At 61.5% G+C, this 24,029-nt stretch overlaps 4 protein-coding genes across 9 annotated transcripts in view; 2 read left to right on the top strand and 2 right to left on the bottom strand.

The window, feature by feature from the left end:
* Positions 1-515: 515 nt before the first annotated feature.
* On the bottom strand, positions 516-2,978 carry BLOC1S3 (biogenesis of lysosomal organelles complex 1 subunit 3). Its single transcript, XM_079119010.1, has 2 exons — positions 2,841-2,978; positions 516-2,408 (listed from the first exon to the last, which is right to left on the bottom strand). Exon 2 carries the CDS (start codon positions 2,397-2,399, stop codon positions 1,800-1,802), a length of 600 nt encoding a protein of 199 aa, XP_078975136.1. The 5' UTR covers positions 2,400-2,408; positions 2,841-2,978; the 3' UTR covers positions 516-1,799.
* Positions 2,979-3,354: 376 nt separating this feature from the next.
* TRAPPC6A (trafficking protein particle complex subunit 6A) lies at positions 3,355-11,129 on the top strand. Of its 4 annotated transcripts, XM_079119006.1 has the most exons (7): positions 3,367-3,524; positions 8,787-8,854; positions 9,040-9,157; positions 9,743-9,826; positions 9,978-10,071; positions 10,330-10,438; positions 10,832-11,119. In XM_079119006.1, exons 1-7 carry the CDS (start codon positions 3,393-3,395, stop codon positions 10,833-10,835), a joined length of 609 nt encoding a protein of 202 aa, XP_078975132.1. In that variant the 5' UTR covers positions 3,367-3,392; the 3' UTR covers positions 10,836-11,119. The 4 variants fall into 4 exon arrangements, with proteins under 4 accessions (XP_078975133.1, XP_078975135.1, XP_078975132.1 ...); XM_079119007.1 differs by lacking the exon at positions 8,787-8,854 and having other exon boundaries at positions 3,355-3,524; positions 10,832-11,129; XM_079119008.1 differs by lacking the exon at positions 10,330-10,438 and having other exon boundaries at positions 3,368-3,524; positions 10,832-11,113.
* A 1,376-nt stretch (positions 11,130-12,505) lies between these two features.
* NKPD1 (NTPase KAP family P-loop domain containing 1) lies at positions 12,506-24,003 on the top strand (the record flags this gene model as incomplete). 3 transcript variants are annotated; one of them, XM_079118882.1, is made up of 5 exons in its annotated part: positions 12,506-12,564; positions 13,494-13,612; positions 14,470-14,871; positions 16,876-17,007; positions 18,272-24,003. In XM_079118882.1, the coding sequence occupies 5 exons, from the start codon at positions 12,521-12,523 to the stop codon at positions 20,062-20,064; spliced, it is 2,490 nt and encodes an 829-aa protein (XP_078975008.1). In that variant the 3' UTR covers positions 20,065-24,003. The 3 variants fall into 3 exon arrangements, with proteins under 3 accessions (XP_078975008.1, XP_078975007.1, XP_078975009.1); XM_079118881.1 differs by lacking the exon at positions 12,506-12,564 and adding an exon at positions 12,695-12,878; XM_079118883.1 differs by lacking the exons at positions 12,506-12,564; positions 14,470-14,871 and adding an exon at positions 12,697-12,878.
* PPP1R37 (protein phosphatase 1 regulatory subunit 37) overlaps positions 23,401-24,029 on the bottom strand; it is a 40,588-nt gene continuing 39,959 nt past the window's right edge. Inside the window, exon 13 of the mRNA XM_079118902.1 lies at positions 23,401-24,021. The gene's annotated coding sequence lies outside the window, so the exon portion shown is untranslated. The remainder of the gene's footprint in view (positions 24,022-24,029) is intronic.

Raw genomic sequence — 24,029 nt, 5'->3', positions numbered from 1 at the left:
AGGTGGAACCTTTAGGAGGTGGGGCCTCATGGAAGGATGTTAAGTCACTGGAGGTTGGCCCTTGAAGGGGCGCTGGTCCCTCTTCGTGTTTGTTTCTAGCTGCCATGAGGTGGGCAGTTTTCTTCACTAGGTGATCCCTGCCATGATGCATCCTGCCACGGGCCAAAGGCAATAGAGTCAAGCAAACATGGACTGTGACCTAAAGGAACCTTTCCTCTTTATCTCAGGTTGATCACCTTGGGGATTCTGTCACTGTGTTGGAAGGCTAACAATAGGTCACGTCCCTTCTGACTCAGGTCTGGCACAGGCTGTCTGCAGTCCTCCCAGCCCATTTCACCTATGGACACGTCCAGGGCTCAGCTCAGACATCAAGGTCACTTCCTCAGAGAAGCCGAGTGACCACCCCTCACCAGACCAGGTTACACAGAGCCCAGCAAACTTTCACCACACCCCTGTTCTTTCTTTAGAGCTTGAATCATGCCAGAAACAAAACAAAACAAAGCAAAACAAAAAAGTATGGTTCCTCAAGTTATTTATAGAATATTAATGTTGGTCTCCCCCACTGGACTGGGAGCTCTTTGCAAGCAGGGCCTGGCTGTTGTACCACACAGCGAGGAACCCCCAAAGTGTATGCTGAACCAGGGGAAAACCCAATTACAGTTTCACTTTCAACAGGCTAGAGAGGAGGGGACTCCTTCTCAGAGAAATCACCAACTTACCCATCCCCGACTCAGGAGAGGGGAGAAGAGGAACAGAGCACGTTGGGAAATGGTTTGGATTTTAATGAGTCCACCAGAGAGAGAGCTCTTCCCCACCTTATTATCCTGAGGCTCAGGTCTTAGAGTGGGGCTGGGATGGAGTAAGGCTGGGGGAGGGTGTACATGTGAATGAACGAGGACCAGAAGCAGGCATAAAAGAGGAAGCAGAAGGTGCACAAAGAGGCTGCTATCCCAGCCCAGGAGCTGCGTCAGAAATCCACATCCTTCTAGCACCCAGGAATCAACAGCAAGTTCGCCTGTCAAGTTATCTGCAAAGTGGTGGTTACTGCACCAAAAGCGCCATGGTGGGCTAAACTGGGCCCAAGTGCCTGAAGGATGTCACTTCGGGTCTGGAGAGTCAGGAGAGGGTACCACCTTGGCCTAGAGTTCCTGGGTCTGGAAGAGATGCCACACTGGTCCAGGGGAACTGGTGCAGGAGGGGGCATCATTTGGGGCCTGAGGAAGGAAACTAGGAAGTCCCTGGAGCTTAGGACCAGGTAGGAGCTTAGGACCAGTAGGTAGTATAAAGAGGACAGGAAAAGCAACAGGAAGCAAAACCTGTCCTAAAGATACAGTGGACTCAGGAGTTGAGATCAGGCTGAAGGGGTGGAGCCAAGCCCAAGGAGGAGGAGGAGCCAAAGACACAGAATAAACTCTAGAACCAGAAAGGAAGCAGAGCTGAGCCCGTAGTGGGAAGGTCGGGGAGATCCAGCCTGGGAGTGAAAATTCTTGAAAGCTGTGCTAGGGCCCGAGTTATAGCCAAGGGAGTGAAGGATCCAGAAATCAAAATCAGAAAGACAAAGCGCTAGAAAAGGTGGGACATCGGGAGTCCCAAGGAGGAAAGAGACCACGGAGAAGTTCTTTACCAGAGGTTAGGGTCAGGGCCATGGGGAAAAACCACAGCATTATCCAGGGGGCAGGGTTAGCCCTAGGGCGGACAACCAAGAGGGGGAAAGGGAGATAAAGGGTACAGGGACACAGCCAGGTCACAGATGCTGCCAGGCCTACCCCCAGGAGGCAGTCGGGTGGGGAAGTAGAGTCTCAGGCCCGAGGTCCTGGGTCTTGCTCAGGCTCGGTTCCCGGCACACCGCGGATATCCGGCAGCAGGCAGCAGCTAGCCACGATGTCCAAACGCTCGGCCAGAGCGCAGAGGTCCCCGCGCGCCAGGCGCACGCTGTGGGCTGCTGCCAACCCCGCCATCTGGGCGGCCGCCAGTCTCCCGGCCAAAGCGGCCACGTCCCGACCCGCACGGCGGTACACGCCGCTCACAGTGGCGGCCACGTCGTGGTCCAGCCGCGCCTGGCTCTCGGCCAGCCGGAGCTGCAACAGCGAGCGCGCGGGGGCCGGTGCCGGGGCTTCCTCGGCCGCCCAGGCCTCCCTCGCCGACTCCCGCTGCACCACAAGCGGAGGCAGGTCCTTCGGCGCGGCAGTCGGCTCTGGCTCCGGGTCCGAGTCGGTCTCTGCGGCCTCCCCGGCTACCCTCAGCCCCGTGGGTCGGCCGCGAGTCGGGCCGGAAGGGCCCAAGTACAACTCCTCCTCCGACGAGGACGCAGAGAGCTCCGAGTCCGTCTCAGCCGCCTCCCCAGGCACCACGGTCCCCGGCCTCCGCGGCGGCCTCCGCCGACGACCCTGGGACGCCATGGCGCGGAGCTAGGAAAGAGAAGCGAAAACACCGAGTGAGAGGCGGGCGCCCGGGGCATGAAAAGGGCATAACCTGGAATCCAAGTCCCTCTGCTGATTCTCTTAGCGACTTGGGGCCAACTGCCTCCTTTGTCGCGGCCTCAGTTTCCTCTTCCGTAAACTGGGAGGTGATGGGGGCTACCGGACCGCGGCCTCTTCAGTGTACAGATGGGAAAGTGAGGCACCGCTCGATCAAGGCTCTGGGGCTGGTTCCCAGGGTTCCAAACAGTTCTTCCGGAATTTGGCTCCAAACGGAGGGCACACCGTCCTCCAGGAACGCGGGCTCATGAGTCGCTCAGGAACCAGTGACAGTCAAAGAAAGGGCCCCGGTCCAGGGCACTGGGGTGGGCACACTAACCCGGGGCAAGGGTTGGGGGTCAACACAATCGCCCAAGGCCATACCAGGTCACAGAAACTCCGAGCCCGCTGGATCTGCTATCGGGCGGAAGTGTGGCGTCTGAAATGGCTACAGTCCCAACCAATAGGAGGGTGAACTGGGCGGGTATTTGACCGCCAAGTCACGAGGGGTCGCTCTCAACCAACCAGGAAGCCAGTTCTCAGCATCATCTTTAAAGGCGTGTGCACAGCAGAGACACGTGAACGAAGGTATAGCCAATAGGGAAGCGGCTGGGCAGGCTCTTCCGTGTTGTGCTTCGAGGAAAGTCTAAAGCGGACAAATAGGGGTTTTTAAAAAGCGAGAATGTCACGTGCAGTCCGGTATTCGGCCAATGGAATGCTTGAGCATCTGGAACTAGGACAGGGGTGGAAGTAAAGGCGGAAGATGTTATCACGTGCGGCCGACGAGAGGCGAGAAGGCAGCCCCTTGTCTCCCCCGCTCACGCGCTCATCGCGTGAGCCCACCGCGGGAAGGCGGGGCCAGCCTAAAACACCAATGGGAGTGGAGTGGGCGGGCTCTACCCGGACCAGGGAGGCGAGGCAGGCCCAGTGCCGCCAATGAGAGCTGGAGGCGCTCGGTGGTCGCTGCCCGCGCGAGGCTCACGCATGGCGGATGCGGTGTTGTTCGAATTTCTGCACACCGAGATGGTGGCGGAGCTGTGGACTCCTGACCCCGACCCAGGCTCGGGGGTGAGCGCCGGGGCCTGGGGGAGGAGACGCGGACCGTGACGCAAAGACGGTGTGGAGGCCTCGGGGTGCCCGGAGGGTGTGTTGTCGGCCGCCGGGTCCGAACCCAGGCCCCGCCCCAGCTTTGGGATCGGCTTGCGTTTTGGAGGGTCGCGACAGTACCTCTCTCGCGGGTTATCGTTACAAGTAAGCGAGATGACTCAGGGTAAAGCACTTAGTTCAAGGCCTGGCAGAGTAAGCGCTTAGTAATTATAATAATTGTTATTGGGCGTGTACCGAGGACTCGCCTCCACCACTCACCCGGCGTGCGATCCAATGACTTAATCTTTTTGTGCCTCAGTTTCTTTCTTTGCAAAATGAGCCTCCCACCAATACCTATGTCACAGAGTAGGAGGGACATTTATTCACTCGATAAGTACTAAATCAAAATGCCAGTCTTCGTGAAACTTAGGTTGTAGTAGAGGAATCAAATAATAAAACATGCCATCAGCTATTGAGAAGTACTATAAAAAAACTCCAGGATGATGGGGGCAAGCCTGAAGAATGAAGAAGGGCAGGGAGGAGGCAGTAAATCCGGGGGACTGGCGGGGGTGGGGTGGGGTGGGTTGGGTTGGTAAGGCAAGAAAGAAAGGAGGGGCCAAGCCCCGAAAGAGGAGCATGTTTGACATTTTGGAAGTTAGTCCTTATGAAGACTAATTGAATTAAAACTTTATTTATTTTTTGGTACTGGGGATTGAACCCTGGGGTGCTTAACCACTGAGCCACATCCCCAGCCCCTTTTTTAAATTTTTGAGACAGGGTCTCGCTAAGTTGCTGAGTTGTCTTTGAACTTTTGATTCTCCTGCCTCAGCCTCCTGAGCTACTGGGATTACAGGCATGCACCACTGAGCTTGGCAAAAACTTTAAAACACTCACTACCATGTGAAGCACGTGGTCAGTCTGAAACATGAGAGCTTTTGCTATCAAATCTGTTGGGGGTGGGTTAAGGATGTGGCTTGCCTGCCTTGCACTAAGCCCAGGATTTCATCTGCAGCACCACCAAAAGAAAAAAAAAAAAAAGAAGAAGAAGAAGAAATCAGTGAGGAAAAAATGGAGTTTAATAATTGGGGTGGTGGTCACTTTTTTTTCACTATTGTTTTGTGATCATGGTCATCACTTACATGCAAGAATTTATTTATTTTGTGTGTATTGAGGATGGAACCTGCGTGCGATATAGGTTCTCCCTAAAATTGCCCTATTGGCCCTGAACCTGCTATCCACCTGCCTCAGCCTTCTGTGTAGCGGGGACTACAGGTATGGGCCACCATGTGTGGCTGTGCAAGACGTTTTTATTGGCCCAGGTTTCCTTTTGCTGATCAGGAGTCCCAGGGAGGGTGTTGCTTGTGAGTTTTTTTCATTTGTGTGGCAGACTTTTTACTCAGACCTCCAGGGTACCCTGCCTCTCTGTAGGCTCTGGGCATTCCTCCGTGAATCACACAAAAATTCTTGTCCTGGAGTTTATGTTATAGTGGAAAGAGACAGATGGTGACAGATGGCACGTTCCAGAACTGCCATGAGAAGGCTAGAGCCTGGCAGTGCACGGTAGCTGGTGAGTTGGGCAGGGGGTTAATAGCATCTCAGCACCCAGACTTCCTGGCTTTCAAACCAGAAACCCAGGGGCCCTGACATCTGCCACTTCTCCCTGCCTCCAGCCCTCAACTAGGCCCTGCCTGTTCTCTTGGCTGAATGTTTCCCCTCGGTCCCCTCCCTTGCCATAGTCCAGGCTCCCTCCTCTCTGCCCCTGTGAAAGGCGCCTGCTCCCCTTCTTGCTAACTCCTGTCACATCCTTGCTGGTTAACACCTATGGATCTTTCAGATCTTCATTCAGATGCCGCTTCTCCTTCGTCAGGCAAGTTTGGGTCTCCTTTACCCGGTCTCTCGGGCCCTCCCCCTCTCCCTGGTTGGCCTCATCACACTCAAGACGGCCGTAACTGAGTTGTGCTTCCACATGGTCCTTTGATCCTCTGCCAGGCTGTGTACCCAACATGGGATGAGACGAGTCGGTGTGGATCACCACTGTGTGCCTTAGCATGTAGAGGGTTCTCAGAGTGGATTTATCACAGAAGTAACCCCAGACCCAGTGCTGGGGGGTACAGGGGACAGATCAGGACCGCTTGAGCATTGTAACCCACACAGCTCTTGCTGTAGAAGTGTTGCACATGCCACCTGGGCATCACTCCTGGTTGCAGATCCTCCTCGCCACCCCAGGTGGACCTGACCCTCCCCACTCAGTAGGTGAAGCACCTGAGGCTGTGGGGACGGAGCTTCTTGCTTCCCAGGGCGGAGTTGGGGCATGGAGCCAGGTTCTCTTCCCAGGCCTCTGCGGTAACTCTCACCTGCGTCTCCAGCAGTTCCCTGCCACTCTCTGCGCGGGTTTTAATGGGTTTTGTGGTCAGGCGAGTGTGGGAAGCACCGCTGTCGTCAGCTTTACTCACCGCGGTTTTCAGAGCACTTGACTCGCCTGGGACTCCTGGGCATGGTTCTGAGTCTGGGGTCTCCCCTCCCATGGACTGGTGGGGATGTGGCCTGGACATCAGGCTCAGGAAGCTATTGGGCGTCTTCAGGTACAGCCAGGCGAAGAGCAGAGGCAGGACTGGGACGAGAGAGGAAGGGCCTTTCGGAGGCTGCACAGGGACAGTCAGAGGCGCCTTTGGCAGGGCCCTGCCCACACCACCTCCTGGCTGTGTGAGGACGCCTTGCAATACTCCAAGACCCCTGCTGGTGTCCCCTCTGCCTGGCGTCATCTCCTTTCCTTCAGCCGTTGAAGGGGAGCGTTGAAGGGGAGCGTGGAGAGCCCCAGAAGGAATGCGCTGACTGATTAGGGCTCTGGCCCATCTGTGATGAGAGTCCCCACCTTGCGCCATCTGAGAAAGGACAGACGGAAGATAGGCTGTGACTGGCAGTTGGCTGCGTGTCCCCTCCCCCTCTGCCCTTCCTTCCTTGCCCCTGCGCATCCCCTGCCCCTCCCTCTCGCCCTTCTTCCGCATACCGCTATCTGCCAATCTTTCAGGTCAGCCAATATTTAAGTGGCCCCTATCTTGGGTCAGGCACAGTGAGACCTGCAGTGACAATAGCTGTGATGCCACGTGTGAGTAGGTGCCTCCGTGAGCCCCTTTGTACGTGTGGGGAAGCCGAGGCCTAAGTTCACACGTCCAGTAGGTGCTGGAGCCGGGGTCTCCAACCCTGCTGGACCGAAGTTCATGGAAAGAAAACCTGAACTTGCCAGCAACCCCCTGGCTCCCCTCCGGGATTCTGGCCTCGCTGGGGACCACGGAGGCTCCCTGGCCCCGTCAGGGCCTTCTCAGCCTCTGGGGTTGCTGTCCTGGTTGCCACTCAGCCCTGCTGTGGAGACCAGGTGTCCTAGGGAGGGCCCAGCTCGGCCTTCCTAGTGGGTATTCACTGCATCCCCACTTCTCGTGTGCTCCCTGCCAGAAGGCCAGTCCCAGCAGGGCAGGGGCTGAGTCTGTTGTCCGAGTGTGGCATCTAGGCAGCACCTGCGGCCTTGACCCTGGGGCCGACTGCAGGTGCCTGTGGGGAAGGGCACCCCCTTGGCCGGGCTGTGATCTGGGCTGGCCCTGCCTTGACACCCATCCTTTACTTGGAATTCTGACTCTGCCCTTCTGGTGGAGCTGGCCCTGCCCTGCCCTGCACACGGCCAGGCACAGCGGACCAGCTTCTGGAGGACCCCAAGGAACAGCGGGATATCCAGGGAGAGCTCTGCTCCCCGTCACCCTGGGAAGTCCTCAAGAGTGGGGACGGAAGCCAACCCTGCTTCAGAATTCTGGATGGGAGGCCACAGGGGAATGGCAGCCCCAGGACAGAGCCCCTTCCTTCTTGGGGTTCTTCTCCAGCCAGAGCCCTGTCACCTTGTTTGACAGGCTGGGACGGGGTGCTGGTAAGGTTGACGGAGTCTGCTTGAAGCACCTGACTCACATGGACTGATCCCTTTACTCCCGGGGATCCCAGGAGGGAGATGCTATTAGCATCGTCCTCCTCTTACACGAGGAAACTGAGGCACAGGCCGTAGGCCATCTCCTAAGCTCCCATGCCTGTAAGCGTAGAGGCGGATCTAACCCCAGGTGCTGAAGCCACCCGGCAGTGAGAGGGACCATGTGTCACCATGCTGAGTCTGCCAGCCCCATTCCCAGTGCTCCGGGTGGGCGGCACCCTTACCACCTCCCCTAGCCGGCACAGCTGTGGGCGTCGTCCTCCTGCCCACCTGGGCTTGAGCCCATCTGTGTGGTCTGGGAGCCTGTGGCTGAGTGGGCCTGGGACAGGTTCTTAACCCTTTGGAGCCCGTTTCCAGGTATGAAGTACAACCGGCCTTATGGGCTTATTAAACTCAAATGAGGGGCTGGGCATGGCCATGCACGCTTGTAACCCCAGCTGCCTGAGAGGCCGAGATGGGGGACTGCCTGAACCCAGGGTTTAAGGCCCGCCTGGCAGCATAGCACGATCCTGTCTCAGGAAACAAGAAAGAGAAAGAAGCCTCAAGCCAGGCGCCGCGGCACAGGCCTGTAATCTCAGAGGCTTGGGAGGCTGAGGCAGGAGGATCGAGAGTTCAGAGGCAGCTTCAGCACAGTGAGGCGCTGAGCAACTCAGTGAGACCCTGCCTCTAAATAAAATAGGGCTGGGGATGCAGCTCGGTGGCCGATGCCCCTGAGTTCAATACCCGGTACCCCCCCCCCCCGCCCCCAAAGAGAGCCTGAACTACGAGGTCCTTGTGTGCAGCACTCCTGCCCTGCACTGTGCCTTGGCTGTCGTCTCAGCCCTCACCTGTCCCCCAGGATACCTCCTGGCCCCCCACTGCCTCCTGGCACCCCCCATGTCCTCCCAGGGATTCTGGCTGGCTTTCAGGACTGATGGTCGTAGGCGACTCTCACAGCCCCTTCTGGTGGCCCAGCCCAGAGTTTTTGCCACATGGCCCTCGGGCAAGTCGCCTGGGGGGTCCTCGGGTGGCGTAAGGACCCTCTGGAAGAGCTCCAGGCACGTGATGGGTGCCATCTGCAAGGAGCTGCTGAGCCGGAGGCCTGTGGGCTCTGAAGTGGGGGGTCGTGGGGAAGCGGGCAGAGGGCGAGGCTGGCCACCCAGGAGGTCGCTCCCTCCATGCTGCCTCCTGGGCTGATAGGCTGAGCTCTTGGGGTTCCCTCGCAGCTGCCAGCCCTGGCTGGCTTCTGATGGGAAGTGACCAAGGACCCCCTGATCCTTTCCTCCCCGGCCTTCTAGGGACCCGAGATGAGCCCGTCGGTCCTGGAGAGTGTGGGTTTCCGCGTGGGCCAGGCTCTGGGTGAGAGGTGAGGGCCGCCCCCTGCCTTCCCGACCCTGCCTGGGAGAGTGCCCAGGACCCCAGGCTGGGTCTTCTGGGCACACCTGGGGTGGGGAAGGTCACATGCTCCATGCAGGAACCTGGTGGTTCCATCCCACTTCCTCACGAGGGCCGCTAGCATCAGCCTGGTCTTGGGCCTGCCCTGCCCTCCAGGCTGCCCCGGGACATCCCGGCCTTCAGGGAGGAGCTGGATGTCCTCAAGTTCCTTTGCAAAGACCTGTGGGTGGCCGTGTTCCAAAAGCAGATGGATGGCCTTCGCACCAATCACCAGGTGGGTGTGTGCCCTGTGCCCTGGCCCAGCTCCAGCGTGGCCGTCCTGGCTGGAGGCTGAGGCTGAGCCAGGGAGGAAAAGCCCTGTGGGGAGCCGCGAGGGGCCTGTCGGGGCTGCCCGAAGCCGGGGGGCAGGAGCCCGTCGCCCATGGGAGCCACCACTTCTCTGGGTCTGTCTGATCCTGTAAGAAGCCGGGCTGCAGTGGCGCGTCGGGGCCATTCCCAGAACGCCCACCCCCTCCCAGGGGGAAGCCCTGGGGTTGGCAGCATCAGGCCTGGCCGGGTGCCGCTCGCTTAGGGCTGCCAGGTTCATGCTGAATGCCCACGTGTGCCAGCCCTGGCAGCTGCATCGTGGGCAGGGTCTCCAGCTTCTCCCACCACCTTGGGGGGCAGGAGCTCCTTTCCCAGGAGGCCATGTAGCCCAAGAGGTAGGACAAACACTCCCTGATGGGCGGAAGGCCCAGGCCCTCCACAGCTCTGCAGGATGGGGTCCTGACCGAGGAGGTGTTGAGGGTGGGGTCCTGGCTTCCCTCTGCCCGCTGCCAGTATACAGCTCGGCCCCCATGGGCTTCTCTTTGGCTCCCAGGGGACCTACGTCTTGCAGGACAACAGCTTCCCCCTCCTTGTCCCGATGGCCTCAGGCCTGCAGTATCTGGAAGAAGCCCCCAAGGTATAGGGGGGCTGGGACTTCACCTTCATTTACCCTGTCTACCCACCCTGGCCACTGGTTAGGCCACTTCCCAGGCTTAGGGGTATCCTGGGGCCCTCGACCTGGGTGGGCCTCCTTTCCTCCCACAATGGTCTTGTGTCCCCTGCCCCAGTTCCTGGCCTTCACCTGCGGCCTTCTGTGCGGCGCCCTCCATACCCTGGGCTTCCAGAGCCTGGTCACCGCCTCCGTGGCAGCCCTGCCCGCCTGTGAGTCTTGGGGGTGGATTCTCCTCATCCCTCACTTGGTGGGTGCTGGGGAGGCCAGTCCAGCCCAAGCCCCATCTGATGGATGTGGGATTTGGGGCTCAGAGACCAAGTCACTTGCTTGGGCCACACAGCTGGCGCAGGCCCATCCTTGCCCTCGTGCTGGGGCAGCTCTAGGCTCTGTGCCTCCCCGGGGTGTCCCAGCCCCAGGAGAGAACCACGTGGTAATTTTGAACATTTCTTCCCAAACATGGAACCCAGGGGACATGATAGACATGTTCCAGGTTGGTTTTACTCGTGGGGGGCTGCAGAGATGGGCGAGGACTTGCAGCCCGCCTTGGGTGCTACTGGGATGCAGGCTTCTCAGCAGGTGAGGTGAAGCCCTGTCCCTGCCAAGGGCAGCCTGCCCCGAAGCTGCTGCCTGGCTACCCAGTTATTCCCCGTCTCCCAGTCCCCCAGGTCACTTGTTGGGGGACCTGGGGCCCACGTGAGCAGAGCCTAAGCCATACGTGCCACAGAGGCCTATGCCAGGCCCTCCTTGGCTTCCTTCATGCCTGGCCTCCCTGCCCTGTCACCCACACAGCCTGGGATGTGGGCCAGGAGGACAGGAGCACCGTGCCCTGTGACCTGCCTGCTGGTGAACTGAGGGCCCGCCCAGCCACCCAGGATGTCCACATAGGGCAGGGGGACATCTGGGCTGTTTGGCTGCTCTCTGCCTCTCCCAGATCCCAGCCTCCAGCTAAAGGTGGCCTTTGCCTTCCAGGTAAGTTCCAGGTGGTGATCCAGAAATCTTGAGGCCCTTGGGTCCCCCGTCCAGCTGCACAGTCCTCCTGGCCTTCATGCCCTCTGGAGAAGCCGTGCCTTGGCCCAGGGCCCTGGGCTGCTGCCCTCGTGGGGGGTCTGGCGGCTAGTGCTGGGATCCCAGCGCTGAATGTCATATGCCCAAAGGCATGTGGAGGTCCTGGAGGCAAGGTGGTCCCACACAGTTGGGACTGTGGAGGGACATGGGACGTGTCACTCAGGTGTTCAATAAAGTTCTGTATGTGGCATCAGATTCAGAGTGGAAGGTGTGGGGGGGACAACAGTGCTGCGTGCGACTGTCACAGGTCCCACTGGGGGCAGAAGAGCCCCTCCCCTCTGCCCCCTCAGCCACACTGAGGCTGAGCTCTTGGGCTTGCTGGCCTCCCTGGGGTCTCTGCCCATCGAGTCTGGGGCTGTCCTCTGCCCAGGGGGGCACACTAAACAGTCTCCCTGGGGGCGGGCCTGGGGCAGGCGAGAGGCCAGGCACCCTCAGCCCCTGTCCCTACCCCAGTACTTGGGCCCACTGTGCTGGCCTGGCCAGTGTGACTCGCACGGCAGCTGCTCTGCCCCTGGGGCTGCCCCATTCACATCACACCTGGACATGGACCTGGCTCCACTGCCAGCCGCCCCCTGTGAGCAGCCAGGCCTCGGATGCAGGCATGGCTGGGGCTGGAGCACCCTGACTGCAGAGGGTCCCCTGCTGGAAACACGCCGTGGGCGTGGCTGCCTCAGTCTCTGGAGTCTCCTCAGAGGCCCCTTTGGTGCCATCCTTCCTGCCCTTCAGTTGTATTTTTAAAGACTTTCTAGACATAGGTGACACAGACGTGTGTGGCGCTGAGACTCGAACCCAGGGCCTCACACGTGCTAGGCCAGCGCTCCACCACTGAGCCCCGCCCAGCCCACGCCCTTCAGTTCTTGACCTGCCTGGCCCACCCCAACCCTGCCAAGGCCCTGAGGTCCATCTGTAAATGCCCCCCACTCACAGGCCATCCCTGCCTCCCTGGTGACCAGGGTGCTTCAGGGGAGGGCAGAGCCCTGGGGAGCTGGAGGGCAGGGGAGGAAACCTGCCCCAAAGGGCTCAAAGGACCAGAGGAGAGAAGAGTGGGCAGCAGGAGGGGCACCCAGTGTGGCCAGCTAGCCAGAGCCCCAGAGGGAGTGCAGGCCCATTAGGCTCCTTTCCTGCCACCGGTCTACATCCCAGCTCTGAGGGAAGTGACTGCTTACCTTGGGCACCAGCCTCCTTGGAAATGTCCCTGGGGAGCAAGGGACAGCTCATGCCCCTCTTACCCAGCAGAGCCTCAGGAGCCTGGGAGCACAGGCCACCTGCTTTCAAGTCCCTGCTGTGCTTCCATGTGGCCTGGGGCAAGGGGTTGCCCATCTCGGGCCTCGGTTTCCTCATCTGTGAAGTGGGTATCCCAGCAGGCCCCTGGGAGGCCTACACATGCATTGGGCAGGTGTGTGTGGAGCAGTGCCCGGGAAGTGGGTCAGCTGTGCCCCACACGTAGCAGCTAGGGCCGTTGCTAAGGGCCTGGCCCTGAACTAGGTGGACTCCTGGTTCTTCTTGAGGCGGGCGCCAGCCAGGCCCACTCAGTAATGAGGAAGACAGGCTCAGAGGGGTGAAGTCACTTGCCCAAGGTCACACAGCTGGGCCATGGAGGAACTGGCGACTGGACTGAATTGTGCGTCTTCTCCCAGGTCTGACTACTCCCTATCCCAGGCTCCTGTCCCCTGCAGGAGTGCCCAGGGGCTGGGCAGAGACCCTGTGGCTTGACCATGTGTGAAGAGGGCCATGGACTCCATCCTTTTCCTGGGGACAGTGTGGGAGTGATGGGGCGCCCAGTCCTAGAGAGTACCAGGACGGGTGGCTGCCAGGAGGGGCGGGGACAGGCAGGCAAACCGGTCTGGCAGGCGGGCAGCCCAGGGCTCCAGTTGGGCCTGCGCGACAGTCGTGGGGCTGGCCCGGCAGCTCGGCCACGGGCAGGGAGCTGGGGCCGCGAGGCCGCCTCCAGGTACGTTTGGGGACCCCAGACCAAGGGAGGTGGTGGGCAGGGCTGCAGACCTGGCCGCCAGCCCTCGCACCCCAGTCCCCTAGGTCCCTCAGCTTTCCCTGCCGCTGCCCCCCAGCCGCCACCCCTCCTCTCTGCCCGGCGTTTCACGCCTTGAAGCCCACACTCCTGCCGGGCCCAGCTTCGCCCTCTCTTCCCAGCCCGGAGTCCTGCAATTCAGTTGTCCCCAGACTCCCCATCCCCTCATTCAACCTGCAAGTGTGCCCAGCTGTGGAACCTGCTGCCCTTAGAGCCTTGGCTGCCCCCTGCTTGAGCCACACCAGCCCCCCGGGCCCAGGCCCAGCCTGTTCCCTCGGCGGGCGCCCCCACTACCCCAGCCTGCCTCAGCTGGGCACGCCTGTCCAACCCAGGGGGCCCAGGCGGCCCCCATCCTCCCTGGGCTCAGAGGAGGGCTTCAGCCTCGCCCCGCGGCCCAGGGGCCAGGAGCAGGACAGGCCTCTCACCTGTCTGGGAGCACATGGGGCCGTCCTGGGACAGGGCTGAGATGGCAACCCCAGCTCTCTGGCACTCGGGCCCCAGGGTGCTGGGCACTGAGCCTGTGGTGTCCCTCCTGCCCAGGAGCAGGCCCCCAATGTCCCGGCCTGCCATGAACACACACTACAACGTCCACTTCACCAAGAGTGCCCAGACCCCCGCTGAGCGCTACTTCTTGGATCCAGAGGTGGGACACCACAGAGGTAATGGTTCCCTTGAGGGTGTGGGCTGGGGAGGCTGCCCTGAGTGGTCGTTGACGGAAGAACTCGGCCCCGGGGAGAGCTGCCAGCGCCCAGGGGAGGCGCTCTGTGCCCAGGCTGCCGTCCACCTCCTGGGCTCAGGCGGTCCTTCTGCCTCAGCCTCCCCAGGAGCTGGGACTTCAGGCTTGACCTTGTGCCTGGGCCTGTAGGGGCTTCAGTTTGGTGGGGCCTGGGGGCAGGGGTGAGGGGACCAAGGACAGGAACCTGTGCTGGGGACAGCAGCAAGGGAGACCCTCTGTGAATCTCCAGGCTTCAGGGGACACAGCCAGCCTTGGGGGAGCCCCAGTCCAGCCTGTCTGCATGGCAGGGTGGGAGGGGGCGGTTACCTCCCATCAGGGCCGATCCAGCCTCCCTGGCCAGCACTGCCCTGCCAGCCTGCCTGAGTCTGGAACACAGCCCAGCCCTCCTGCCCTGTCCCTGTCTAGCGGCCACCACCAGTCACCCTGGCCTCTTCTGGACCAGCCAGGCCAGCTCCCAGTGGGTGCTCCCAGCACCCCCAGTGAACCTTGCCGAGAGGACTCCCCAGGGACCCAGGAGTCATGGTAGCAGGAATTTGGGGCACCAGGATGCAAAAGCCTCAGTTGTCACCCCTGACCCCACCAGGCCCAAGTCCTACTCCACCCACACCCCCTCATCCGGGCCTCTGGCTTCTCGGGGCCTCTGGGGCTCCCACCAGTGCTTCCACCCGAGACCGGACCTCGGGCTGGGGACGTGGCTCAATTGTAGAGCCCGGGGTTCAGCCCCTCTGCCGGCGCCCGGGTCGGGGTCAGGCGCAGTCACGGGCGCTTCCTTCCTTTCAGGATGCTGTCACCAGTGGCGCCAGGACCCAGCGGCCCCTGGAGCCCATGGGCCCTGTCGGTCGCCCCCCCAGTCACACTGGCAGCAGGCCTACCACATCCACCGAGGGGGTGGCAGTGGCCGGCGCCAGGGCCCCCAGCCCCGCACCCTGCAGCAGCGGCGGCAGCCCCAGCCCCCGCCTCCCAGCCCGCTGCGGCAGTGCCTCTGCCCAGTGCACGGGGTGCAGAAGGGGCCGCCTGCACCTGCCGCTGCCCCCTTGGGACCAGCCAGCGCCCCCCAGCCACCCCCTGCGCCCGTCACACCGCCTGCCTCAGCCGCCACCCTCCTGGAGCCCAGCGAGCCCACCGAGACCCGGCCCCTGCCGGCCCCGGCAGCCTGCGGCTCCTTCACCTCCTACGGCTCCGGTGCTCAGCCAGGCCTGCCCGGCTCCCTCCGCTCCTGCCTCACCTCTCGCCTGGGCCTCTGCTCCCTGGCTAGCGCCTCTGGCCACCCACCTCCCACACTCTGGTCCTGCTCAGAAGGGGCTCGTCCCTGCCCCTGGGTCCCAGGGGCTGCCTCTGCCTCGCCTGTTGGTGCACGGTGTCTCGGTCCCGGCGACAGCCGGGGCCTCTCTCCCCCTCTCCTTGCTGACCCCTGGCTCTGCTTTCTCTTCCTAGCCCTCTCTCCGCTGGCCCCGGAGCCACGGAGGACATGGGCAGGGGGTGACAATGACATGGGCAGCTTGTTGGCCAGCTCTGGCGTGGGGGAGACGGGCCGAGTGGAGCTGCAGCAAGAGGTAGGGAGTGGGCAGGGGGGCGGAGCGAGCAGGGCAGAGGTGGGCGGGACCCACCGGTCCCGCCAGGTATGGAGGTCGGTGTGCAGGCAGTGGGCAAGGGGAGCTCGTTCTCCTGGGGGAGAGGGCAGCACAGGAAGGAGGCAGATGAGAAAGTCACTGGGTGACGCCTCGAAAAGAGAAATAACGCGCAGAGGGGACGATGGGTCTGCAGAGGGCCCAGGCCACCAAGGCTGGGTCTCATTAAGGAGGCATCTGCGCAGAACCGGTGCAGCAGGGTCACCAAGGCTAAGGCCCTGAGGTGGCCTGTTCCAGGGACAGCAAGGAGACCAGTGCTGCACTTTGGGTTTTCCCCGAGCGAGGCGGGAGCCACGGGCAGCTTTGGAGGGACAGGAGCTGACTCAGGATCCATCAGGACAATGGGCTGCAGGCGCCCTGGGAGCAGGAGGCTGCAAGAGTGGGCGGAGGTGCTGGTGGCCCGGCGGCAGAGGTGGGGACACAGTTGCTTCTGGTTCAACAGATGATGAACAAGGACTCAGTTCTAGTTTGGGCACGACCTTGTCACTGGAGCCTTGGGGCCAGGATGCCCATTTCATGCACAGGAAAATAGAGGCTGAGTGAGGTGAGGTCACCCATTGATTAGGGAGAGCTGGAGTAGGTGCACCCTGGCCACTGCCACCTCAGCCGACCTTGTCCTGAGTCTTCCTCCTGCCCTCCTGCCTCTGCCACTAGGCAAGGCCCAGTTCCTGCAGCACACCAGCTTGTGAGGAAGCAGGTGTGTCCCGCTGCCAGCTGCCGTGAGGTTGGCCCATCTCCCACCCCAAGCCCCATCTTGGCACTCCAATTCCAGGTCCAAGAAGTACTTGAGGGGTGGGCAGGGACAATGTGGTGCTTGGTAGCCAGGTATCTGTGTCCTGGATGCCCATTCCAGACAGGGAACAAGGACCTGGCTGAGACCCTTTGGCTTCCATGCTCCCTGGCACTCCTCCTGGGAGGGGGCTAAGCCTCTCAGAGGTCTCACTTCCACAGTTCTGCAGAGAACCAAGAGCAGGGCCAGAACCTGGTCTGGCACCTCTCTCTCAAGCCTGGTCAGGTGGGATTAGGTGACTTGTGGGCATAGGGTCCTGGAGAGAGGTGAGGTCAGGGTAAAAGGTAGGCAGGAAGTGGAGGGGAGCCTTTGGTCCTCTGGACCCACCCTGTGCCAAGCTAACAGCGGGCAGGAGCTGACCTGCATGTGGACTTTTGAGGGTGGAAAGCTGTGTCTTAGTGTCCAAGGACCTTGTGTCCCATGAAAGGTCCATGGAATTCTCCCAGGGCAGCCATGAGCTGGGCCCAGCAAGCCTGATGATGGAGGGTCAAGACAGCCAGATTCCCACAAGCTTCTGGTCTGGGGCTGGGAGAGTTCAGACTTCCAGCCTCAGCATGGCAGGTCCAGGGCCAGATCCTCCGAGGGCACATCTGTCTCTGGCAGGTCTCCAGAGGTCTCCATTGCAGGAGTTGACCTGGATCACCTGGGGAATCAGGGAGGGGCTGCTCCTGCAGGGAGGGGCTGAGGGCGGGGCTTCAAAGGACAGAGGGGAGGAGGGAGGGTGGTGCCAGGCCAGCCTCACTGACTGTTTCCCCACCTGACCCCCAGACATCCTGACAGAGGATGACGTCTACTGCAGCTGCCTGGCCAAGACTCTCTGCCACGTGCCCGTCCCTGTGACTGTGGGTTTCTATGCCCCCTTTGGCTGCCGGCTGCACATGATGCTGGACAAGATCACCAGTGAGGACCTGGGTTGTGGGGGGTGGGGAGGATAAGGAGCAGAGCCTCTGGCCTTTGGCCTCTGCCTACTGTGAGGCTGCCCCAAGGTCCACCCCCCCTGGGACCAGCCTGCCCCAGTCAGGCACCCATAACTCAGCAGTGACCATGCCCCTGTCCATAGCCTCTGCCCTGTCCCTGCTCATGCTCCTCCCTGACCTCCTGGCTGCCTCTAAGCTCATCTGCTCCCAGTGTCCCTCCTGCCCAACAAATCCACTCCAAGGAATCTTCGTAAAGGACACCAACTGGTCCTCCCCTGCTCTGGAGCCTCCCTTGCTCCCCAGCACCCTGGGGAGAAAACCTGGTTCCTGTGCCCCGGTGCTCACTCCCAGGACACCTAGCAGACAGATGCTCATTGAAGGCATGTGTGGAGCCTACCAGACCCTGCTGGAGCTCAGGCCTCAGACCTAGTAGTGGCCAGAGACCTCAGGGGCTCCTCCATGGGTGTCGGTGGCAGTTCTGGTGCTGCCTATCCAGTCCTGCCCCTGTGCTGTCACAGGAGCACAGCAGGGGCCTGGATCAGAAAGACGATGACAGGGAGAGGGTGTTCTGAAGTCCCTGCCCTGGGCTAGGTGAGGTGTGAGGTGCCAGGTCCACAGGCTCACTCGCTGCCTGGGACAGAACCTGCCCTGGACGCGATCCATTCTTCGGGTTTCCTAGCTCCATCTTAGTGCCCAGGGGACACAGTGGTGACCAAGATAACCAGGGCCCTGCCCTCACAGTGCAGCAAGGGACTCAGATTTGTCTTCAGACTGTGGTGACCCAGCCTGGGGTTGGGAGTTTCTGGGAGGAGACAGCGGCTAAGGCGCTGGAGGAGGACCAGGACCGTCAAAGGAAACCCACGCTGTGTTCCTACTGCTTCCCATTCTCTTCCCCAGCGAGTCAGTCTGTCATTCCTTCCGCCCCTGGGGGGCCCTCCTAGGGCCTTCTCAGGACCCCTAAGAATGGCCGCCAGCCTCTTGCAGAGTCCTGGCTCTTCTCATTTCCTCCCATCCACTCTCTCCTGAAGGCTTTGCTTCTGCCCTTGACCGCTTTTATATGCAAGCCCGGCTCCAGGCCTCTCCACTCCCCACCTTCTGCACTGGCCCCAGTTCTTTAGTCCAAGTCCCTGCCGCCAGGTGTCCAGCCCCTTCCCAGCCCTCCCAGTCCCCAGCCTCGCCGGAACGCCCCACCCCGCCCCGGGCCTTTCTGCCACTTACGCGGCCTCCCGCGCCCTCCCGCCCCGCAGCGCTGATGCAGCAGGAGGCGGCGCAGCGTGAGGCCGAGGAGCTGCAGCGCGTGCAGTGGCGGCCGCGGCCCGTGCGCGGCTGGGGCTTCCCGCGGCTGTTGTGGTACCTGGTGTTCCTGCAGCCCATCATCACCGAGGTGCACCTGCGGCGCAAGAACGTGCAGTTCCTCTTCATCCGCTTCAGCGCCTGGCAGTACGCTGGCACGGACAAGCTGTGGGCCGGCTTGGTGACCACGCTGTGCGAGGGCATCCGCCACCACTATGGCGCGCTGCCCTTCAGCGTGTACTCGGTGCTGGGCAACAAGCCAGCCACGACGCCGGACTTCTGCCAGCGCGAGTGGCACTGCCGGCGCCGCGTGTGCCTGGCGCTGCTGGCGCTGCTGGCGGCGCTCTGCCTGGGCGTGGGCCTGCTCTACCTGTCCCTGGGTGGCCGCGCGCTGGGCCACGGCAGCGCGAGCGGCAGCGTCCTCAAGGTGTTCGGTGGCGCGGCCACCACGCTTTCGGGCTCGGGGCTGCTCATGGCCGTGTACTCGGTGGGCAAGCACCTGTTCGTGAGCCAACGCAAGAAGATCGAGCGGCTGGTGTCGCGCGAGAAGTTCGGCAGCCAGCTGGGCTTCATGTGCGAGGTGAAGAAGGAGGTGGAGCTGCTCACCGACTTCCTGTGCTTCCTGGAGATCTACCAGCGGCGCCGGCTGCGCGTCGTGCTCGAGGTCACCGGGCTGGACACGTGCTACCCGGAGCGCGTGGTGGGCGTGCTCAACGCCATCAACACGCTGCTGTCCGACAGCCACGCGCCCTTCATCTTCATCCTGGTCGTGGACCCCAGCATCCTGGCCGCGTGCCTCGAGAGCGCGGGCAACATGAAGGGCACGGCCGACAACGGCTACCTCTTCCTCAACCGCACGGTCACGCTGCCCTTCTCGGTGCCCATCATGGGCCGCCGCACCAAGCTGCAGTTCCTGCACGATGCCGTGCTGAGTCGCGATGACCTGCTGTACCGCGAGATCACGCGCAAGCTGCGGCCGTCCGGGGGCGAGGGCGGTGAGGGCGCGCAGCTGCTGGCGGTGCAGACGCAGGCGGGCGGCGAGCGCGAGCAGGGCCGCATCGACGCCGAGGCCGCGCGCCGAATCCAGGAGGCGCTCTTCTGCCTGCACGACGAGCGCGACTGCCTCTATGAGTATGTGCCCGACAACGTGGTGTCCATGCGGCGCATCGTCAACACCGTGCCCATCACCGTGCGCCTGCTGCACCAGCAGCAGCAGGCTGACGGCGGGGGCCCCACGCCGCGCCAGGCCGTGGCCTGGGTTGTGCTCGCCAACCAGTGGCCCTGCCGCCTCAGCTGGGTGCTGCAATGCCTGGAGGACCGGCAGCAGGCGGGGGGCGCGCCCGAGGGTCGCGCGCGCCTCTGGGACGTGTTCTGCGACAACAGCCGCGAGCTGCACACCATGACCAAGGCACTGCAGAATGTGCTCGACCTGGACGGCGACCCGGAGCTCTTTCAGCGCTTTCTGGGCGCTGACTTCCCCTTCACGGTGGCCGAGGCGCAGAGCCTGCTGCGCTGCACCGTCAACCTGGACCACTCCATCCGCCGCCGCATGGGCCTCATCCGGGCAGTCAGCACGCTCAAGCCGCCCACCCCGCCCAAGTCCCCTGCCCGGGATGCCCCCAACGCCATCAACGGAGGCAACGGCGCCTCAGGGCCGTCTGCAGCAGGCCGGGATTCAGGGCACGCCAGTGAAGCCCACCACCCCCGGGAGCGAGCCCACGGGGGCAAGCCGAGGCCTGTGGCCTGAGCGCCCTCCACTCCAGGGGGACCAGCCTCGGTGGACCGTGAATAAAGACTCCAGGGCGGCAGAAAGCAGCAACTCCCCCGCCAGCCCTGATGAGGAAAGTCTGGGCCAAAACTCAGGACCCAGTGGCCGAATCACCCAAGCTGCTTTGGGAGCCAGAGCGGGCAGTAGCCTTCAGAAGGGGGCGGTGTGCCCGGGCGTGCCTGAGAGCGGCACAGGACCAGTGAAACACAGGGTTCAAGTGCAATAAATGAAGATAGAGATGGCTTGGGTTGTTCTTGATGCCTTGGATTGCCTTGCTCAGCAAGCACTGGGGACCAGGCCTGCCCTGCCCTGCCCATTTCCTCCTGAGAGCCAGACCTCTGAGCTGCATCCTGCCAACAGAAGGTGGCATCCCAGGTGGCAGGAGGGCCTGCGGGGGTGGTAGGTGAGGCTGGGGAGGCGGGGGAAATGAAGGACAGATGTGCCAGGCTGACTCAGGCAATGCAGGGCGTCCAGGCCTCAGGGGATCCCAGGTCCCTGTCCCCACGCCCTAGCCTGCCCTCTGTGGGCAGGGAAGGAACTGGCATTTCCGAGGGTGGCGCCCTGATGACCTCAGCAGCTGCTCCACCCCCAGCACAATGGGTTAATTGGACTCAGGCAGCCGAGTGGGCTAGAGCCTGCCCCAGCCGAGTAACTGTCCAGGAGGTGCCTGTTTTGAGTCATTCCAGGGCCACAAGCTGTCCTTGACACGGAAGCCACCTGAGCAGCCCTGTGGGTGAAGACAGGGAAGCTGAGGACCAGGGATTAGGGACATTTGGGGTACCTGGTGTGAGCTAGACTGGCATTGCCACCACCTGCCCCTTCCTCAGCAGGACAGAGACCTAGGACAGGGCTGTCCTCTGGGCAATCCCAATTCCTCATTCATCAAACACTGAGCCTCACAGGAAGGCCGGCGGGGTGCCTGGCCCAACCTAGTGTCGGGGGAGCAACGGGGACCGTCAATGAATAAGCTCGGGATCAGAGGTTGAGGGCATGGCTTTGAGCCAAGGCCCTGAAACCCCAGGGCTCTGTGAAGGTACCTAACCTCTGGCCACCTGGCCTCACATGCGGGTCTCAGCTGGGTGTGGCTAAGCGGGCCCGGCCGGGAGATGTCATCAATAGCAGGGGAGAGCCTGCCGAAGGACCAAGCCACCAGGGAAGACAGGGTCAGGCTGTCTCTGGCATACTGCCACCAGAACAGCCCTCTTCCGGTCTTGCTTAGGCCACCGTTCCCCACAGCTGAGTGCCAGGCTATCGAGGCGGGCCGGGTCCTGTGCTGTAAGAACCAGGACCTAGGCTGCCCTGCTGTCAGAAGCCCCTTCAGTGCTACATGGCACCTAGCAGTGGCCAGACTGTTCATTTTATCTTAAGACCTTGGCCAGGAGTCCAACAGGACGTCAGAGTGGCTTGTGTGGCCGTGATGGCTCTGCAAGATTCACATGCCCTCGGGAGTGTGGGACTTTCGTGGGTATCGGTACAGGCAAGGCCAAGGGGCTGTCACCAACGGTAAGGGTGTTCGAGTGAGGTTGTGCATGTCCTGCACAGGAGAGGGTGAAGCAGGTTGGCCTTCTCGCCATCTGCCCCAAGGCAGGGATGCCAGGGTCCTGGGGGATGATGGAGCTCCAAGTGCGTGACAGGGCCACATCCACAAGTCACTTTGTGAATAGCGGCCTGGTTCAAAACCCCACAAGCAACAAACACAACTGTTCCAGCCACCAAGGTCTTTTAAGATTTGGCATAGGGCTGGGGCTCAGTGGTAGAGCACTTGCCTAGCATGTGAGGCACTGGGTTTGATGCTCAGCACCACAGATAGATAAATAAAACAAAGGTCCATCAAGAGCTGGGGCTCAGCTAACAGAGACCCCCACAAGAGGACGAGTTGGGCATACTGTGGGTGACTGAAGGAAGGGGAGAAAATCCTTGGCCCAGGGGATCCCCTCTACCTCCAGCCCACACAGGGTCCCTGAGAATCGGGAGCCCTATAAAACGGAGGGTTTCATTTCTGGTGCCTGCTACAACAAAGTCCCATGGACAGGACAGCCTCAGGTGAAGCGGCTTCAAGGTACAGAGGGCATCCTTCCGTGCCTCATCTATGGCTTTACGCCCACCTTTGTGTTCAAATTCTTTTACGGTACTGAGGACTGAACCCAGGGCACTCAACCACTGACCTACATTCCCAGCCATTTTTATTTTTTGAGGAAGTCTGGCCTTGAACTTGTGATCCTCCTGCCTCAGCCTCCCTCGTCCTTGGAATTACAGGTATGCACCACCTGTAAAGTAGTGTTGCGGGTGGAACCCAGGTCCTTGGGCACATAGACAAGCACTCTGCCACCGAGCCCCACCCAGCTCCCCTGGTTTAGGGCTTGCCTAGTGCGCTTATTGGAAACATGATTACCTTGGTAGTCTATTCCCAGAGGCCATGTCCTGAGCTACTGGGGGCTGCAACCTGTTGTCTTTTTTTTTTGTGTGTGGGGAGCACATCAACTTGTAACAGCTGGAAAAACCCAATTCCTCACCTCAAGCAAATTTATTGCAAGCATGGGCAGGGACAAGGCTAGGAAGAGGACCCCAGCCCCTCACAGGTCCGAAGGGGTAGATGAGCCGCACCCACCTGGCCTGGAGGCCTGGAGACGGAGGCAGAGGCCAAAGCCCGGGGTTCTGGTTAAACTGGCCACACAGCTCTGCCAACGCTGACGGACCCCGGCCAGGCAAGCCCGGCTTCTCAGCATCCGGAGGTGCCTCTCAATCCTGGGGCTCACCCAGAAGGGGCTGAAGCCAGGGTGTCCTGCAGTGGGTCCTTTCTACCCCTCCCCACTGTGCCCACAGCCACATCAGAAAGGATGACACGTCCAGAACTCAGAAGTGGAGACAGGTTGGCCCTGTCTCCCAGCTGTTGAGGCACAGACGGGTGACACGAGCTGGTGGCAGCTATTGTGTATGGTTTCCCTGAGCCCAAATGGGAGCCCTGAGGTTGTCCTAGGGAGCAGGGAGGACACTCAAATGACAAGCACAAGCATACGGTGGCTTAAATGAGAAAGGTGCTTCCTGGTATGTGCGGGAGGGGACCCTCACTCAGCTGGGGAGGGTAGAGGGTGATGGCCAAGGCCCTTCCCCAGGCGGGACCTGCTCTCCTTGAGCCACAGGTGACCAAGTGGAGACCGCCGCACTCAAGCCCTGTAGCTGGTGGGTGCTCAGGGCCTGGTCCCCCAAAGGCATGTGGCACCCAGCTGGACACAGGCGTGGGTGGAGGGGGAGGCCACTTGTTTTTCCTCGGTGGGGACCACGAGCACCTAACCCGGGGCACACGAAGGCAGAGCACGCAGAGAGGGGCGAATGGTGAACCCAGCCCCGTTTATTAGAAAAGGTGTGAACAGAGCTGCGCCGGCAGGGGGCCGTCCCAGCCCGCACCGCCACCGCCCGCGCTTGTAGTGCCTCCCAGGGCGCAGCCTAAGTGGCCCGGGCAGCAGGAGCCCCAGAGCCCGTGCCGCACCGCCCCGGCTCCCTGATAGAGTTATTGCACTTAAGAAGAAGAGAGCTCTGATCTCCGCACCCACCACCTCGGCTCACCACCCCTCCCGTGCCACCTCCTGGTCCTGTTCTGGACCAAGGGGGGCCATCCCACCACCACCCTGGACTCCTGCCCTCAACAGGGCAGGCCTGGCCAGTGGACCCTCCTGGAGTGGCCTTATGGCCTGATGTCCTTGGGGACCGTTTCCTCCTCCTCCCATCTGCCCCCAGCCCAGAGTCTCCGAGTGGCAGACATAAATAGAAGTGCTGAAATCAGGTGGGAGCGCTTGTGGCTCCTGCACCCGGTAGTGTCGCCTGGGACAGGCCTCCGGGCGCCCACCCGGCATCCTGGGTCTCAGCAAGGCTGGGCGAGGGGAGCAGATTCTCATGGCTCTGGTCTCAGCTCATCGAAGACCCACCGGGAAAAAGAAACTGAGGGA

This window comes from Sciurus vulgaris, assembly GCF_902686455.1.
Source record: "Sciurus vulgaris genome assembly, chromosome: 17".
NCBI lineage: Eukaryota > Metazoa > Chordata > Mammalia > Rodentia > Sciuridae > Sciurus > Sciurus vulgaris.
The sequence above is the reverse complement of the archived record's forward strand: the minus strand, read 5'-3'. Positions and strand labels throughout refer to the sequence as shown.